This window comes from Falco punctatus, assembly GCF_963210335.1.
Source record: "Falco punctatus genome assembly, chromosome: 1".
Classification (NCBI taxonomy): Eukaryota; Metazoa; Chordata; class Aves; order Falconiformes; family Falconidae; genus Falco; species Falco punctatus.
Genome location: NC_137580.1, coordinates 34,497,499 through 34,514,367, shown reverse-complemented (window position 1 = coordinate 34,514,367; position 16,869 = coordinate 34,497,499). Strand labels below are relative to the sequence as shown.

The 16,869-nt window shown below is 37.1% G+C and overlaps 1 protein-coding gene across 11 annotated transcripts in view; it reads right to left on the bottom strand.

Moving 5' to 3' along the window:
- Window positions 1-16,869, bottom strand: part of LCORL (ligand dependent nuclear receptor corepressor like) — an 85,741-nt gene that overhangs the window by 22,446 nt on the left and 46,426 nt on the right. For 8 of the 11 annotated variants that reach the window (XM_080371786.1, XM_080371789.1, XM_080371790.1 and 5 more), the window contains one exon: window positions 7,148-7,238. In XM_080371786.1, the coding sequence (XP_080227912.1) occupies window positions 7,148-7,238 (91 nt within the window). Of the gene's footprint in view, window positions 1-1,544; window positions 5,732-7,147; window positions 7,239-16,869 lie in introns of those variants that run through there. The other 3 variants (XM_080371795.1, XM_080371796.1, XM_080371788.1) reach the window with 2 other exon arrangements.

Sequence of the window (16,869 nt, the reverse complement as noted above, 5' to 3'; positions counted from 1 at the left end):
TAGACTTGCAAGGTATGTCTAATGGAGTTTCACTGCAGAGCTCTAATTGTAGAGGACCTGTATTCGTAACTACAATTTATATTATGCTTATTGTTGGGAGAAACTTCCAGAGCCCTAAAACCTTCTCAGTCAGTAACCAAAACTTCCAAAGGCCTCAAAACTGCTTTGAATTTGCTATGTGGAGATCAGCCTGTTACATAAAGTAATATCCTGGTTATCATAGACATACTGGACATTCTTCCAATATGATTTCTTTCCTGGTTATCTACCCTTGCATAACATCTATCAACTGCTTTCCTTTCACGTGTGTTAGTTTCTAAAGACCACAGACAACTTAACTTCATCTATTCTACTGTAGTGGTACCACGCTCCAAATGTTCTTCCAAGTCTGTGAAAACACATTAGTCCCTTACTTGTTTGCGTAGTAAGCTCTGTTCCTAAATGGCAACCAACTTAAAACGTTAGAGCAACACATTTTTTTTCAAACTGTCTCTCTATAGAGATGTCTATATTTTTAAACAAACTAATTTTTAGTAACTTTTCATATAATTATGGAATTATATTTCGGTTTCCCATAATTTCTTCCTATAGCCCTTTGAATTTGTGTTGTCATACAGTAGTTTAGACTATCCTCAAGATAAAAGGCTTAAACAGTAATTTCACAGAAGAAGAGCTATTACCCTCACAACTGCACACTTCCTTCTCAGAAATCTTACGCTACCTACAAATCACAAGAGAAAAAGATGGCTATAAAAGAGTGGGTAAGAAATGGAGGGGTTGAGAGGTGTGAGGATCAATATGCACTGCTCCCCTAGTACCTTTTGTGCACAGTATCTCTGAAGACAAAAACGTTACGCACGGAGTGACACTATTTCCCTGCTAGAGGGCAGGGGTAGTTAATAGCATGGAGTGGGCATTGACCTGTGTCCAAAACTGGCACAAAGGCAGAGATGTGATGGGGTTACGTACTAGCCTTTCAGCATGTTATTTTATATGTAAAAAAGTAAACCTTTGCCTCCTCCACAAATCAAAAAAACTATCAGGAAAGAGCTCTATCAGAGGACTCCCAAAAGATGTCCTTCCCTAGTGTTCTATCCTCTGTCATCCAGAAACAGGTAAGATGGATCAATCTAGCAACTTCTTTGCAGGCTGGGAACAGGAACAAAACTGGAAACAGAACATACTCTCAGGTACTCATACAAACAGTAGAGAACTATTCTAGAAATATAAATTTGTCTCAGAGAAATGTTTGTTTTCTGACTTCACTAAATAAATCCTTCAAAAAAGCTATATATTATCTGTAACATATAACAGATAATTTTTAGCTGCAAACTAAAGGATGTAATTATTATAAAATCAGTTTTCTGAATATCTTCTCATTTATGTATAATTTCTACAAAATCTTCCTTCCTTAAAGCTACTATTTCTGATATATAAAATTCTCATAGTACATTAGTCATTATGTGCTTAATTCGTACAGTTCTTTATCTTATGCCACTGCTAATAAACTTGTGCCTCAGGAGTAAGTCAAATGAGTCAGTGTACAGGTTTTTGTTTCTTTCTTTTTTTTTTTACTGAATGAGCAAAATCAATCACACATCAGTGTTGTAAATTTATGTGCAAAAGCATTGAAGTGCTTTACTACAAATTACAACGTAGAAACACGTTAACTAAACAATTAAATTCATACAATCAGATTTAGGAATATAACAACACAAAGAAGAAACAGAATTACAGTACATTTACAACACAAGACAAATACATGGAATTCATTAGAAAATATTGTAATAAATAATTCATGAATTATAGTGCAATTGATTTATGCATAAATATAACTAATTGCCTAAAAATCAGTTGTTAACAAAAATCTGTCAAAAATCAAGGCAGCCACAGAGTTTTACTAAATTACTGCGACAATGGAAATACTGCAATTAAAAAACAAATACAAGTATTTGTACTGTAAACAACTAAAAAAATCAGTCTCACTAAAGTTAATATACAATTTAATATAAAATTGTCATTAGCTACCAGAAATGGTTTAAACAGCTTTACTGAGCAGTAGTTCTAAAAACAGAGGCACTGTTTTTTAATATAAAATACTTGAGAAACATTCAAATAAGTAGAAAGCATGTAGGGCTTGCTTTCGCCTTCATTTAAAATTCTGCTGAAACAGGAATTTTTAGAAATTGTCAATTACTAAGTAGTGACTGGTAACTGAATATACAAAACAGTTCAAAATGTGTAATTTAAATGACATTTAATGGAATACATAGGGGTTGGGGAAGGAGAATCTACACATTTCCCTGCCTTTCCTTAGTCGTGTAATCAAAGGTTAGCCTAATAATTAGAAACAAATAATTCTGTTCCTTTAAACACTTACAGGTTGAGTATAATCTATAAACTATCAAAAAATATTTTAATATACTATTTCTGACCAAAAAATAAATACAAGTACTAAAATGTTGAAAATTAATTATAATATTACATACAAAACTACTGAGTACTGTTAAGTCAATAGTAAAATGATCCCTGATTTTATGAATCCTGTTAATTTTTTGGTCAGGTCATCTTTTAAATGACATAAAAAGACTGTAACTTGCCTTCAATATAAACTTCTGACTGATATTTATAACATTGTCTGAGAAGTAGAAAACATCAGTACGGTACAAATATTAGGCAATATATTGAAGCCCAAAATTTTTGCAAGTAAAACTGTATAAAGACAAATCTTGAAACATTTAAGTTTTTTTCAGCTTCATTTTTCAGTGGGGATATATTCACAAATTAATCCTTCTGTCCCTCACAAAATATGGCTTAATTCTTTTAAAACAAAAAGATGACCCTGACATCTGCTGTTTTGTGACCTCCTTGTTATCAGGTACACTTCTGCTTCAAAAAAGGATTCATTCTGTAATATGCAAGTAAACCTTCACCACTGAAGAAGATTCAGTATAGATCTGAGAGACCAAAGAACTGAGACATTGGTTGTGCAGTTTCAAAGGATTATCCTGTTTTAAAATGGGAGTTATTTTTTAGTAGCATTAATAAATATGGGCTAGATTTTGCCATCAATATTGCAGTATGCTCTCCACTGAATTTAATGGCAAGTTTATCTATAAATCAAATTACCTGATGTGGCCCATATGCGTCTAATGTCCTGTTTCATTTATATCATTAACCTATACACCTGCAAATTTAAGTGGGGATAAAAAATCATGCATATGCACCAAATGTATAAAAAGTTGGAGAAAAGTCTTTTTCTATGCCAAATTAGATGTATACAGAAAAAATAACATTTGGAGAGGAAAAGGGCATTGATGTTCAGTATTGACTGTATGAAGCAAGCCCCCATTCTTCATATGTAGACATATACTTTGTGATATTACACAAAAAATTAAGTATGATATAAAGTCCAATGTGAATACTTTGAAATTCATGTAAAAACTGCAATAAGAAGGTAATTGGTCTCCCTTAAATTCTATTAAAAGTCACATATTTAAAGTGAACTGCCTAACTTCTAGCTACCAAATTTATAAAGAATTTATATTCTTGAAAGTTCAAAACAGCTTCACCATTTAATATTTGTATTTCTATCAAGACCCTGAACTGCAAATTTGGTTATTAGCAAAATGATGATGTAACTTGGTATTCATTTTGATAAACTGAAAATGTTTTGAAATGTCACAGCAGCAAATACATTACAGTTACAGTGAGGTTTTTCAATAGGAGTGTGACACAATCCTTAAATAAATTTTAAGTAGTCATAACATCAACTAACCATCACGTTTAAACAAAAAAAAACCAAACAAACCCAAATCATTCTCAAGCTCATTCTGTGCACATTATGAACATGCTCTAAGTTGCATTCCAACTTTCTTTTTAAACCTTACAAGTTACCTTATTTGTCAAACTAAAAAGGAAAATTATGTTAAAGTTTAAATTATTTTATGTTCTTAGTATTTCATCTTCATATTTAATAATTCTATAACTACAGTAATTTCTCAGATTTCATAAGTGTACACTTTTGTAAACACCAATTTCTTTCTAAACAAACAACAAAATTTTCTTAAAATGATAAAAAAATGCAGTTTATGCCTGCTAAACACACATTTTTAGTAATGAAATGTTTTTCTTACTTGTATTGGATATTTAAGTAACGAACTTTTTTTCTTTCACAGAATGTACTATACCCTACTAATACTTCACAAATCCACTTCCTTGTAAGGAACTAGCTCTTTAAAAAAAAACCCTTGATTTGTGTAATCTGAGTTACTTACAATTTATTGCAAGTATTCTGTGAAGTATAAAAGTCTGCTAACCCTTGGTTGTGTATTTCCATAAGATGGATTATTGAATGGGTAGGGTGGTTCTTCACCAATTAAAAATTATGCTTCACATGACAAATACTTGTTTTCCCAAAACATCTTTATGCTATTGACTACTAAATAAAACCTGAATCTTTTCACCTATTTATACAAGGATTATATTAAATACACACTATCAGAATTAAGTGAGCAACTCTATAATTCTGTCCACAGTGAAAACCCTGAATAAAACTATTTTTCAAAAGGCATGTATGTGGTTTTTGAACTGTATAATTTCACGTCTTCTGTCAGAGTGAGCATATGTATTTCTCACATAGTGTGTGTATACAGACATACATATACACACACACAAAACAATTTGCTAAGAATTATTCTACACAGGCTTGCTACTATTTTTGCAGCTGCCAGTCCCTGAATCTGTCATATTAAATAAGCCAGTATCTGGTAATCGGAGTTTCTTCTTCGGCGGAGTCTTCAATGTTCCAGATCTTTCTTTTACTTTATATTCTAAAGTGCTGTGAGGTACCCCATAAATTCCTTGTGCTTTGGAAACACTCATTTTCCCACTCATTACCATTGCAATTGCTTCTTCCATTATTTCATGATCATACTGCCGATAGCGGCCACGTTTTTTTCTTGGTTGCTTATTATCTTTACGATCCAAACTATCTTCTGTGTTTTCTGAGGTTCCATCTACTGTCCCATTCTTAGCATTAAGACACAAAGGAGAGAGGTCCCCATGCAGAAAGTAGGAGTCAACACTTGAGTGAGTTACAGGTCCAGAACATTCAATTTTGTTCTGTTTAGGAAGTATATTTTTCAATTTTTGAAGAGCTGATCCTTCTAAGACTGAGGAGGTTTTAGAAACGTGGTACATAACATCCAGAAGACCAGCAGTATCAGACTGTGGTTTGGACACAGAACTTATTCTTAGCTGAGGAATTTTTAATTGTACAGTAGGACTTGAAGTTTCATACTGTAGATTTTCACTTTTTTCTTTAAACTGAGTGACCATTCTCTGTAGAGTTAACTGGTGGAGGTAACTGGAAGCTGTTGGGAATTTTAATTCTGAGGTTTCAAGTAGACTGAGTTTACTTTTTTCTGTGCGCTCTGCTTGAGCTCTTGCCCACAAGGCTACTTTTTGTAGGACTGCACAAGTTTCTTTACTGTCTTTAAATGAATAACTATCATTGAAATCTCGAGTTTTGTTTTTAAAAGGTGCAGGCTTTCCTGCTGGTAAGGCTTCTAAGTGGAGAAGTAAAGTTTTTTGAGGTATGCCATAAAGTATGCCTGCTTTATTTATGTCCAGTGCTCCAGACTGAATGTCTTTCAAAGCTTTTGAGAGCAAACCATCTGCAAACTCAGCACTTCTTTCCACATAGTCCTCTCTGTGTCTGTGTAGTCTCCTGGATGGATGGAATGAAACGATGGTAAACTGATGTATGAGAGACTCTCACACAGCTATGGAAGGGAAGGGTCCACTCCTTTATTATACTCCTTGCTTCGGTAACATCACTGCTTCTGATACTTTTAAGCCTTTGAGCTGTGGTAGTTAAATGATTATCCTAGCAAAATGTTACAGTTCTGGTAGGACAGTGTGTCAAAAATCATACGCTGGCTTCTACAGCAGCCCTTCCAAGAACTTTATATCCTAGCTCAGTATTGGCAATATTCTCATGTGCTTGCTATGTTCCCTTGTTCGCATACTTGCAGAGCAACACTGTTATAGTTTTAATTATACAATTAACGTTCCATTAAATACCCAAATCCTGAAGGAGTTTTTGTTAGTAGAAACGTGACGTTACCGCTAAACAAGTAATAAAAGAGTCAACCCCCTCATAGAAAATTTGCAGCAATAAGTACATAACTACACACAAACATCCCAGACTTACACAAAACTAGGCTTTCTACAACAGTAAGATAAAGTGCTGAAGCTAACAATCAAGTCCATTTTGGCAAAATAAAACACAGTTTTAAAAACTTCTAGCCACTATTTACAGCTCTCTAATTACAAAGTCATATTAATTTTAAAACTTCTTCATATCAGCAAATTAATAAAATGCATTTTTACATCATTCAAATACTGCTTTGTAGTCCTATTTGTAATAAGTTATCTGGTAAGACGTACAGGTGACAAAAAGGGTCCTGCTATGGCTAGTGGATGGGAGGATGCCAAGATAATAACAAAATCCAACAAAACAATGTGTTTCACTAGATTTGTGGTAGCTTTCAGCAGATGCAATAATGTTTTTGTTGCTGAATAAAGAAATTTAACCATTTGCCACCACACACCATAGTCAGAACCATGATGTAAGTAGAAGTATGATGATAAGAGCTCTCTCTCACACGCTTGCTCCCTCTCTCTCTTATTAAGGAATAGTATAGATAATAGTAATTTAATTTGTTCATGTTAGCTGAAAAATATTTTAAGTCTAAAATATTAACATGGTCATTTTTGTCCAAAATTGACGTTTCCTAAATAAACTCTGAAAGAATATCTTTACATTTTCTTCTACTGTGCTATTACTTTTAATGTGTTATGTAATCAATTTTCAGTTCATTTTTAGTAACATGAACTAAAGTTTGGTGATTGTTCTGATAACTTTTCTTTAAACAGAAAAAAAGGAAAAAGACAAATGAAACATATGATATATACGTAGACACACACCTATGAATGACAAAAATTCTTTTGAAAGCAAAATAGGAACCACATGTGTGTGTCAGTATATACAAATATGTTATGAACATAAACCCTGACTTCAGAGAAGAGAAACCTGGATTGTCTTTTACATAAGCTGAAGAGAGTCCTAAATGTTGCTTACCCAGACACTGAGTTTTCAGAACACAATGGATCATATTTTGGTTCTTCCAACCTTGCGCTTTTCTTTGTAGAGAGATCTAGCACTCCATCCCCTGCAAAGAACGAGTAGTGGTGATAGCAGTTGTTTAAGGATGATCTCAGAAACTGTATTAGCAAGTGTTTGTACCTATGGCACAATTTTTAAGGAGTTACTTTATCCTGTAAAATTTCTGACATCTTATTCCTTTAACAATGTCAGATGTCAGCAAATTGGTTTATATATTTGATTTGTAATAAAACTTTTTAAAACTAAGAAAAAAAATCCACTCAGAAAGAATAAAATCTAAAAGAAGAATCTGCCTTAAACAGAAACACGTGACCGCTTTCCTAAAAATGACATATGCACGTATATATATAGCGTTGTTTACTTTCAAGGCAACCAAGGCAATACACTTGATAATATTATTATCATTCATATATTCACATTTACATACTGTAAACAAACAAGTCTTACAGTGAAAACTGACATAACTAAATCATAGGCTTACAGGATATTTCAGGCTAATAGGGATTTCAAGAGGTCTCTAGATGAACCCCTTCCTCAGAGCAGGGTCAGCTATGAGACCAGACCAGGCTACTGGATGAGAAAGTAATAGCCCTGTTACTGGGATGAAAGCTCAATCCCAATATAGCATTTTAAATATATGAGACATGTCATAAAAGGTTGTAACAGTTTGTTTACACTTATTACCCTGCTGCCCCCACATCTATGTAATAAAGAAACTAGAGAAATGAAAAGACCTAGACTAGGTGGGAGTCCCCCCTGTTAAGTCATTGGCAAATGTTAAATTCAAGATTTAGTTGGCTGCTGAAGTCTATGAGGTATTGAAATAGAAAACAGTATTTTTTAAAATCAGTATTTAAGAATGTTAAAAATTAAAGAAACTAGTTAGCACCTGAAATATTCCTCCTGGTTTAAGTCTTTGTTTGTTTGTTGTTTTTTTTAAATGACATTTAAATTACAGATAAATCCCCTAAATACATTTAATTTCATACCTTTCTTCCTTGGTTCTCTGTTTCAAACTTGTGCTGTTTTGTGTGCCTGAGCTCTGTGAATCTGATTTTGAGTTTCAACATGTAGCTCAACAGTCAACTCTACAAGCAATCTTATGCTAGCCCTTTTTACATTACTGTCATCTTCATGTTAATGTGTATTATTTCTAAAACATCAGTCAACTCTATATACTTCCCCACAACCTCAGATGCAGACATGAAGCATTGGTTGAATAGTCCAAATGCCAATACTTGAATAACAAGTAAGAAAAATTGTTAGGGAAACTCTCCTTTATACCAATACTACAAAGAAATAGTTTTGTGTGACAATCAAATCAAGCTCTTTGGTTTGGACTGTTTTTGAGAAATTTTGATTGGTTTTCCTCAACTATTTTGTATTATTTGAAGAAGGGTAAAGAGACAAAAAGTAGCATTTGAAAGTCAGCATAAGGGTAAAAAATATTTATAAATATGGCACTTGTCAAAGATGTTACTTTCCTCCTAAGTATGTTCCTTTCAAAGTCTTCCTTAACCCTAAGAAAGTTAAAGGAAGGACTAGTTAACATTAATCAACCTTTGTGATGCCGTGATATTCCAGAAGGAAAAGTCAATTAAAAACACTACAGAAATATTCTCCAGGGACTATTTAGCCTACCCAGCTGTAAAGTATCCTGAATACCTAAGCTCACAACATCCCTGAGTCCTGTGCAACAGACAGGTTTCGTTTGCTGTGTTCTGTCAGTCATACAAAGTACATCTCCCTGTCTTAAGTGTTCATGCGTGTATGTTTCACAACAGTTTCTCCATCTTCAGTTCACATTCATAGGCACTAAGATAAAAAAAGTTTAGAAGAGATAACTGGACAAAGTCACTGGAGAAAAACCTACTTAAAAGTTCACAACTTAGCAAGTTATGAAGAGCTAATCATCTCTATCTATTCAATCTACAAAAAAATTGAAGTTAACTACATTTTTAGGAAAACACATCCCAACAAACAAAACCCAAATACTTTTGCAAGATTCCAAAATAATTTTCATTTCCAGTCTTTCAGAATTGGTTTTGACAACACAAGGCCATCAGTGAGTTGAAAAATGACTAAGAACAGAGTACCGAAAATGCAGGCTCCTGAAACAAAAATTAGATACATTTTGGGTCTCCAAGGGATAAGCAGAACTACAAAGTCATTTCAGGGTCAAGACAGTTGGTTCCTCCAACACAGAAAACTTATTCATTAAGTATAAGACAACTCCCTGAAAACAATGCTTAATGGGAAGATGATCCTTAGTAAAAAGTGTGAAAGATGCCAAAAAAGTGATAATACATACAAAATACCAGATAAAGTCACCACACCCCACACTTTTATTCAATGATTTCACTCAAAAAAGACCCCAACCAACAACAACAACAAAAAAAAAAAATCACCCCCCAAAAAAACTTCAAAACAAACAACAAACCAAACAACACAAAACCCCCAATGCAGATACACAAAGGGCCGATAAGTCAAAAAGATTAATTAAAAATACACTGTGGCTCCTGGTTTTGATAGGTCTTCCTGCTTTGTAGTAGCATTGTAACAAAGAAGCACCCACAACTGGTAGGAAAATGAGAGCATTTGCTATAAAGCTTTGACAAAGAAATGCTACCTAATGAAATCAATGTATGTATATATAGACAGCAGAGATGTTTACTTTGGTTCAGTAGGAACAAGTCCAAAAAGTTTACAAAGAGGCATCCGACAGGTGGACAATGAACCTTGAAAACCTGTTATTTGCAAGGTAGGAATAGGGTTTTTTTAAGCTGAGTCAGAACTTCCTATCATTTCTATCAAATCACTCAAAACAGCTATTTAGTCAAGAATTCTGGACAAGAACTGAATAAGATCAGGAACACGAAAACCACCCTGTAAGGTGGTTTTATAGAAAAAAAAATATTGGAAGTTTTTCAGGTCTGCTGCTCAGTCTTCTAATGAAGTTAATTCCGTGCATATTAAATAATATTGAACTTCAAAGAAATGGCCCAACCTCTGGCCTTTACTTCTCAGCACCAGATCATCTGGTGCAGCAATACCAAGCTGTAACTGTGAACAAAGGTCATCTTCAAAATAATTGGGACTACAATCACTTGAAACTCCTCCAAACCAGTGATGTTAGAGAAACGGCGGGGGGTGGGGCGGGCGAAGAACAAGCAACAGAAACTGTATGGGTCATCCTTGAGTTCCTACAACTGGTATTTCTGTACTGATTCTAGCAAACTTCTCTGTTTTTTTCTGGGTTTCAGGAAACTTCTTGCTAGCTATTATGAACTGCCTTACTAGGTCACATAACCTACTCTACTCAGTCTTCAGTCTCCAGGCATGGGAAAAACTGCACTCAGTGTGGGAGAGCACATCAGCCTGGCCACTATCTGCAGCTCATTCCCCTTCTGCTCTCCAAGTAGCTGCTATATTGGATTAGGAGATACAACCCTGCCTACTTTAGCTTTAGTTTCTGTCCTTGGTTCTGTTAGCTGAGAAGTTGTCCAAAGCCTTTTTTGAACCCAATGACATTGTCTGCCTCCACAGCCACCTACCACAGCAGTTCCATATGTTTACCTGTTTTTCCCTTTCAAGCAGTTTCAGCAAGCCCTGCCTAGTTGTAATATTGTGAGATTTTGTAAATAACAACTCCTCCTTTATCTTAATCATCATACTGTGGTAAACTTCAACAAGGTTTGTCACAGCAACAAAATGACATTATCTCATCTTCAATACCTTTTCTGATGCCTTGCCTTTCACTGGCTGTTTTCTGTGCTGCTGTATGTGGAAACAATGTTTTCACAAAACTAGCAGTAAGAATGCCAAAGCCTTTTATCAGTTCTTACCTACTGCTTTGACTAGCCCCCTTTTGCTGACCTGACATGCTATTTTGTAAAATGAAAAACCGCCAGATGAAAAGTTTATGGCTATATATTGGGTGTCCATGGCAAGGTCTTGGCAGCATCTGCGAGGAGAGGCCAGGAGTGCCCTGTGCCGACAAAGATGGCTCTAGCTGGTTGCAGCAGACCCACCGCAGCGCACACCTGAGCCCAGCAGCTATTTGGGCAGAACCTCTAGGAAAACATACTTAAGAAAGGGTAAAAAGTGCTAGATGGAGAGAGAAAAGGGGATCAGAAAGAATGAGAAAACAGCAGAAGGAAGCCCAATGGCAGAGAGAAACCATTGGATACAGACTGTGGACACCCCACATCCATTCCCCTTGCACCACAGGGGTCACAAGGGAATCTGGAGTGAAGCTGAGCCTGGGAAAGGGAGGAGGAAAGGTGGTGTTGTAATGAGGGGTTTTTTTGTTTCCACTACCTGAATTAATAATTAAATACTTAATAGGCAATAATTGCAGTTAATTTTCCCCAAGCGGAGTCTGTTGTGCTCATAATGGCAAGCAGTAAGCAACAACTATTTCCTTAACCCATGAGCTCTCCTTCCTGTTCTTCCCGTTTTCTCCCCTGTGCCACTGAGAGGGAAGCAAGCAAGCGAGTGTCTGACAAGGAGCTTGGCAATTTGCCACCATGGCAGCCAAGGAAGAAACAAACACCTACTCCCCTCAAAAATGTACTTTTTTAGGGTGACCTTTTCATGCAGAAGTATTAAACAAACTGTTTCTTGAATATATTTACAGCTCATACAATTTATCTTTGGGAACATGGCATGTGTACCTTCAAAATGCACACACAATATTTTCCCCAATACATATGGCAAAACCAGTGTATTAAGAAAATAAAAAGTTATTTTCAGTAATGTTTGGAATTCTTTCTATAGCCCTGAACATAGCTATCAAGAGGCCACACATGCTGTGATCCCAGTTGCTATACTAACTGCAGTATGGATTTTCAAGAGACATGAAACCACTTTTCAGAAATTAAGAATTGTTTCCAATTTCTCATCTGTTATTGAAAAGCCCTTATTTTGCTATAAATTTCGGTGAAGTTACACGCGTATTGTTAAACTGGATAATAAAATGCTATTTTAAATTACTTAAAACAGAATTTTTGACTTGGCTATTATTGAAGAAGTAGGAAAAATATGAATAATCCAACAACAACAAAGCTACAGGATAGTGGTAAAAAGTTCATGCATCACACATTGCCAGCAACCTTTTGATGTCTTCCAGTCTATGATGGATCAACGAAACAAGGAAATTATGCAAATTCTCTTGCGTTTTTCTGCTATGTTCACACACTATCATTCCCAGTATGTTCCCAGTAGATACAGCAACAAGAATAAGCTTGTGCAGCTAGATGAACAGATTATTTATTTGTATCTTATACTTCTGCCTTTTGTAAGTCATTTTGCTTTGCATCATGAGAACTATCAACTCTCCCACACCTAGCAAGGGAAAGAAACAGCTGCATCAAAGTTAAATGCTGCTGGGAACACTCCTCCTCAGAGCTCAGCATCATGAGTGCACAAGAAAATAGAAAGTCGCTGCAGGATACTGCAAGACTGTTCCTCACTCAGTGTTTTATTCTGCAACGATGCTGCTTCTTCATTGGCTTAGTTTGGAGGACAAGTAATATTGCAAAAACACACAATAACACCCTATTTTTTTTAGGTGCAGTGCATGCAAAACAAATTGTCTTTCACTATACAGAGTATTCTTTTCAAGGCCTGGAGAGTCTTAAGAGTTACATGGATTACAAAAAAAAAAAAAAAAAAAAGAGCACAAAAGATACAAGTACTTCTGGAGACAGTTGCTTCTAATTGACTGACGGCAAAGTAACTGCCTGTTTAGTTACCACCAAGATGCACAGGAATTAAAGTGCCCTGCCAAGTTACCACACTTCCACATGTAGAAGAAAGTAGAGCACAATCTGGGACTTTGCTATCAGTCAGGTGTCAACTGGATATCCCTAAATGCCAGTGCTCAAATACAGCACTGAATGATTCGGTACCAGAAGTGCAATGGGTTAACCTTGGCCAGTAGCTAGGCACCTACCCAGCCCCTCTCTCACTTCCCCTCAACAGGAAGGCAGGGACAAATAAGATTAAAAAGGTCATCAAAATGCAATGATAGAATCATTTTGGTTGGAAAAGACCTCTGAGACCATCAAGTCCCACCATTAACCCAGGACTGCCAAATCCATCACTAAACCATGTCCCTAAGCACTACACACCTACGCCATTTTTGAACTCTTCTAAGGATGCCGATTCCACCACTTTTTTAGGCAGCCTCTTCCAATGCTTGACCACCCTTTCAATGAAGAAATTGTTCCTAATATCCAAACTAAACCGCCCCTGGCAACCTGGGGCCATTTCCTCACTAGTCATCTGGGAGAAGAGACCGACCCCCACCTGTTCACAACCCCCTTTCAGGCAGCTGTAGAGAGCAATAAGGTCCCCCGAGTCTCCTCTTCTCCAGGCTGAACAACTCCAGTTCCCTCAGCTGCTCCTCATAAGACTTTTGCTCCAGACCCTCTACCAGCTTCACGGCCCTTCTCTGGGCCTTCCAGCACCTCTATGTCCCTCTTGTAGTGAGGGGCCCAAACCTGAACACATATTCAAGATGCGGCCTCACCAGTGCTGAGTAACAGGGGGAGACAACCACTTACCCTGTCCTGGTGGCCACACTGTATCTGATACAAGCCAGGATGCTCTTGGCCTTTTTGGCCACCTGGGCAGACTGCTGGCTCATGTCCAGCTGGCCATCAACCAGCACTGCCAGGTCCTTTTTAGCCAGGCAGCTTTCCACCCACTCTCCCCCAAGCCTATAGCATTGCATGGGGTCGTTGTGACCCAAGTGCAGGACCCAGCTCCTCTTTGTTCAACCTCATACGATTGGCCTCTGCCCATCAGTCCAGCCTGTCCAGATCCCTCTGCAGAGCCAGCCTGCCCTCAAGCAGATCAACACTCCCACCCACAACTTGGTGTCATCTTACTGAGGGTGCCCTTGATCCCCTCATCCAGATCATTGATAAAGATACTAAACATGACTAGCCCCAGTACTGAGCCCTGGGGAACAGGGAAAGATAAATACAGGGAGATCACTTACCAATTACCATCACAGGTGAAACAGACTTGGGGAAAATGAATCTATTGCAAATGAAAATAGATTTGGATAATAAGAAGACGACAAAAATTAAAGCACTTCCTCATCCTACTTTTTCCCATGCTCAACTTCACTCCCAGTTCCTTGACCTCTCCCGTTCACCCCCAGGTGGCACAAGTAGAATTGGGAATGACTGTTACAGTCATTACAACTCTTTTCTACAGCACCTTCTTCCTTAGACTTTTCCCCTGCTCCATCGTGGGTTCTTCAGAGGCTGCAGTTCCTTCAGGAAATATCCAGCTGCTCCGATGTGGGGTCTTCCATGGGCTGCGATATGACTACCTGCTACAGAGTGTTTTCTTCCATGAGCTGCAGGGGAACACCTGCTCCACTGTGGCCTTCTCCCTTGTGCTGCAGGGAAATGACTGCTATGGTGCGCGAGGCACCTCTTCCTTCTCCTCTGACTTTGTTGTTCATCCTGCCGTTTCTCGCTCCTCCTGTGAGTGTCCAGCATTTTTGCTCTTCCTTAAATAGAGGCACTGCAAACCTCACTGATGTGCTCCACTTTGGCCTGTTGCAGAGCTGGCTGTGTCTAAGGCAGCCAGCCCCTGACCTCTCCTCAAAGATGCCAGCTACCAAAATTTGCCATGTAAACCCAATACACAGGTGTATCAGGTCTGGAAAGGCCAGCCCTGAGTATTTTGGGCGTACTCCAGATACGGCCTACAGATACTGCAGCGAAGTAAGAAGCTTTCTTATATGAAGATTATCCAGACATCTTCAGCGAGAGAATCTTTCTTCAATATTGAGCTAGCACTTAGCTTGGATCTGCTCAGTGGCAAAAAATACTTCTAGTGACCTGGAAAATAAATCTGACTCCTTCCTCTGAACTTAAGCCCAAGAATCATCGCCCTAGCAAATGAACAAAGACTGTTTGGCTATTTAGATCATTCATTTTAAAGACAACTACTGTAAACACAAAATACCTGCCTAAACAGAAAATTTATCTGAAATATTTATATTTACATCATGATCTGCTTCACAGGATTTGAATTAAAAAGATTGATTTTGAGGATCTATCAGAGTAACATACAAATTTGAACTTCCTACTCTACTATAGTTCATTTGGAAATTGTAACAGGAATTGCAAACAGCAAATAAAGAGCTGCATGTCAATTAAAAGATACTTCTTAGAAGGGAACCATGATATAGCCTTTATGAGTCTCCAGACTGCAGTATGCTATGTTAGACACAGACTAATGTATTTTTTAAATAATGCAATTAGAAAGTTTCACAATTCCCTACTATAGGTATGTAGCACTCCAATATATCCAAGCTTTCTTAGGAAAAGGACAGAAGTGAGGGGCAGGTAGAATAATGATACATAGACCCTGACAACAGCTAGTTGAAAGAACTTTTCATGAATCATTGCACACAACGAATACAAGCAGGCTGACTTTTTCCATGTTGATCCTATTTGCTTGTGTTGCTACTACCACAGTGGAAAGCTAAGAGAGCTCGAACCCAATGTTCATGGGAAATAGGAAGCGCAACACTGCTTCCCTAGTAGGCAACAGACGATGGCTGAAAACCTTTCTCCACCTATAGTTTCATTTCCATACTTCCTCTCATTTCAGTAGCTCTAAACTTTACAGCGAGACTAGGATCTAACATCTGCAAAGCGCTCCAGCAAACATGGCCACGTATGTTCTGAGAATCTACAGTATCTTACAGAGCATACAAGTTTTACATAGTAAACTATGTATGCTGAATGAGTTCAGCCTCAGATGTTTTGCTGAAGACATGCAATTCTAAACTTGCTGTTTAAGCTTCACTGTAAGAAGAATTCAAACGATATAAAAAGAGGGTTTAATACCTCAATCTCTCTAAGTTTTTCTTGGACAAAAGATTAATGGATTTTCAAATACCTCAGGGTGGCAGCAGAATTTTCTTCCCATCCCTGCCTTGCTCACCCTCTGCCTTCCCTTTAATTCACTGGGCTCAGCAAGGCCCAAAACTTGTCTTTGGGGACTTGGCTCCTGCACGGACATTTTAAACTAATTGTTCTTTATAACCACTTGCTGAAGTAAGCAACAGGCTATATTGCTGATATCAGGAGAGTACTTTTTATTGCTCTTGCAAAAGAAACATGCTTCACCCTGGCCAACTATAAATCTCTAAAATTTGTAATCCATTCAGAGCAGAGAAATGTGGAAACACAACTCAGGATTTAATCTGTACAAGGTATTTGCTAAATGCAGGCATGAACTGGTTTCTGCTGATCACACAGAATAAAAGTGGGAATTCCACAATTTCTTAATACTTCTGCTGTCAAAGAGAAAGGATGCTGAAAATTTGATCTAGAACAGGTGTATTTAGCAAGGTAAATTATGTCAGAGTTCCCACCCTCAAAGGATACATCATCTAATTAAAGACCACATCATTAAGCACAAACACATGAAATCTGCTTTCATTCTGACCAATACATTATTATCTTTTAAAAAACTTTTAACTTTTTTAGTATGGTATGTGATATACAGGTAAACTTTTCCCTTTGCTCTGCAGTATTTTTGGATTAAAATGGACCCTTGTATCTGTAAGAGACAAATGCTGCTTTTGCCACTGTCAGTTGCACGTGACAGTAACAACCCTACCTGAAAATTGCTGCTAA